The sequence below is a fragment of the Myotis davidii genome, unplaced genomic scaffold, assembly GCF_000327345.1.
Source record: "Myotis davidii unplaced genomic scaffold, ASM32734v1 scaffold178, whole genome shotgun sequence".
Lineage (NCBI taxonomy): Eukaryota > Metazoa > Chordata > Mammalia > Chiroptera > Vespertilionidae > Myotis > Myotis davidii.
Window position 1 is genome coordinate 104210 of NW_006290668.1, and position 1733 is coordinate 105942.

General features: G+C 62.8%; 1 protein-coding gene across 1 annotated transcript in view; it reads right to left on the reverse strand.

Moving 5' to 3' along the window:
* MAP3K10 (mitogen-activated protein kinase kinase kinase 10) overlaps window positions 1-1733 on the reverse strand; it is a 15284-nt gene continuing 13551 nt past the window's right edge. The window contains 3 exon segments of the mRNA XM_015563851.1: window positions 1-589; window positions 1204-1478; window positions 1480-1733. The exon segment at window positions 1480-1733 is cut by the window's right edge and continues 43 nt beyond it. Coding sequence (XP_015419337.1) covers window positions 267-589; window positions 1204-1478; window positions 1480-1733 — 852 coding nt within the window. The 3' untranslated portion in view covers window positions 1-266.

Below are 1733 nucleotides of genomic sequence, written 5' to 3' on the forward strand. Positions count from 1 at the left end.
CAGGGGGCAGGGGTTACCTTTAATGCTGCATTTTGTGCCAAATCCCCCACATTGCCCTGTCCCTGAGTGTCCCTGCCCACCTTCCCCCCCATGCTGCAGGGCAAGCACAGGGTACAAAGGAATAAATTAAGTGTTCTTCCCACTCCCCTTCCCCAATAAATAGAGTATCCTGCCCAGGGCCTCCCCCGCCTTGTGGCCTGGTGGGCTGGGGCAGGGCCTGGGGTGTTACATTCATGGCTGCCCAAGGGGGTGGCAGTGGGCAGGCCTCAGCGGGAGCCACGGGCCCCACACAGGGGCACTGTACTGTCCTGGCTCTGCCCCTCCATGTCCATGTCAAGCAGCGTGGGCTGCATGCTGGGGGGCCCGGGGCTCTCTGGAGTGTCCAGCCTATTGGGAGGCGAGATGCTGAGTGTCCGGCTGAAGGAGACCAGTTTCCAGGAGTCCAGGCAGGGGCGGCTGGCAGCAGGCCGGGGTCTTGGGGTGAAGGTCAGGGTGGTGGGGCGGCCAGGAAACTCGGGGGGCTGGAGGTGGGTGGGAAACAGAGCCTGGGGTTTAGGCAGGTGGGGGAAGTCCAGGGGATCTCGAGGGCCTGGTAAGAGAGGATCAGAGGAGGTGAGTGAGGTGGAGCCGAGGGTGGTATTGAAAAGCCAGGAGCATTGACATGAAAATCGGAATTTCTGACTTTTCTCAAAAAACCTGCTGGAGAAAAAGCCCTCATCCTTCCCAGATCTCTTACACTGGGCTAAGGTCAGACAGAGAGCTCAGAGCTAAGGAGGAACGGAGGCCTGAGGCATGATAGCATCTCTAGACGGGATAACAGCGCCTCCCCACAAGGGTGAGGAGTAGGTCCAACAACAATGGTGAGACTAGCTCAGTGCCTGATAGGAGGTACCCAACTCCTTTATGTTTTGGTCTCTTTGTAGGGTCAACAAAGGCACCTAGAACAGGACCTGGTGCATGACTGTTGGCTATAATTCTTTGTTAGCTCTAGGTATTGCCATCATTAATGTCACCTGCTTGGCCCCTGTGGGCATTAGTTTGTCACCTCTGCTTCGTCCTGTGTCACAATCACCTGGGGCCCCACAACCCTTCCCCCCCCTGCTGGGCAGCTCAGGGGTGGCAGCTGGGCTGGGACATCGGACCTTGGAAGGGCAGGGAAGAAGGGCCGTTTTCTGCACACGGGGCACAGGGTGCCTCACTCACCAGGGCCAGGGCCTGTGGGCTCTGGCGCCCCCCGCTGCCCTAGCGCCCCATCCGAGGGGGTCCTCCGGTGCCCGCGGTTCACAGCGCGTGTGGCAGTGACTGTGACGTGGGTGGGCGTCAGTGACTGGCGGGGGTCCTTCTTGAAACTCTCCAGCTCCAGATCCACCAGGGGGTTGGTGCTGGGCGAGGGCGCAAGAGGAGAGGGCGCCGGGGAGGGTGCGGCTGGCGCAGCCTCGTCGCTGTCGGAGCGCAGCAGTGAGCGCGTGGAGTTGCACAAGCGACACCAGGGTGGCCGAAGGCGCCAGGCCAGGGCCGGCGGAGGCTGCGTTGGGGCGTCCAGGGGAGCGTGCGGGCGGGCTGAGGCCCCGTGGGAAGCGGCCAGCGCGGTGGAAGAAGAGGCTGTCGAGCCATCTCCGCTGCTCCTCACCGTCCGCTGCGCGCGCTTCCGCCACGTCAGCGCCCAAGCCCACCGCGCCCAGCAGCGTGGCACAGCCCAGCAGCGCAAATTCACAGCGCCTCCGCCGGGCGCC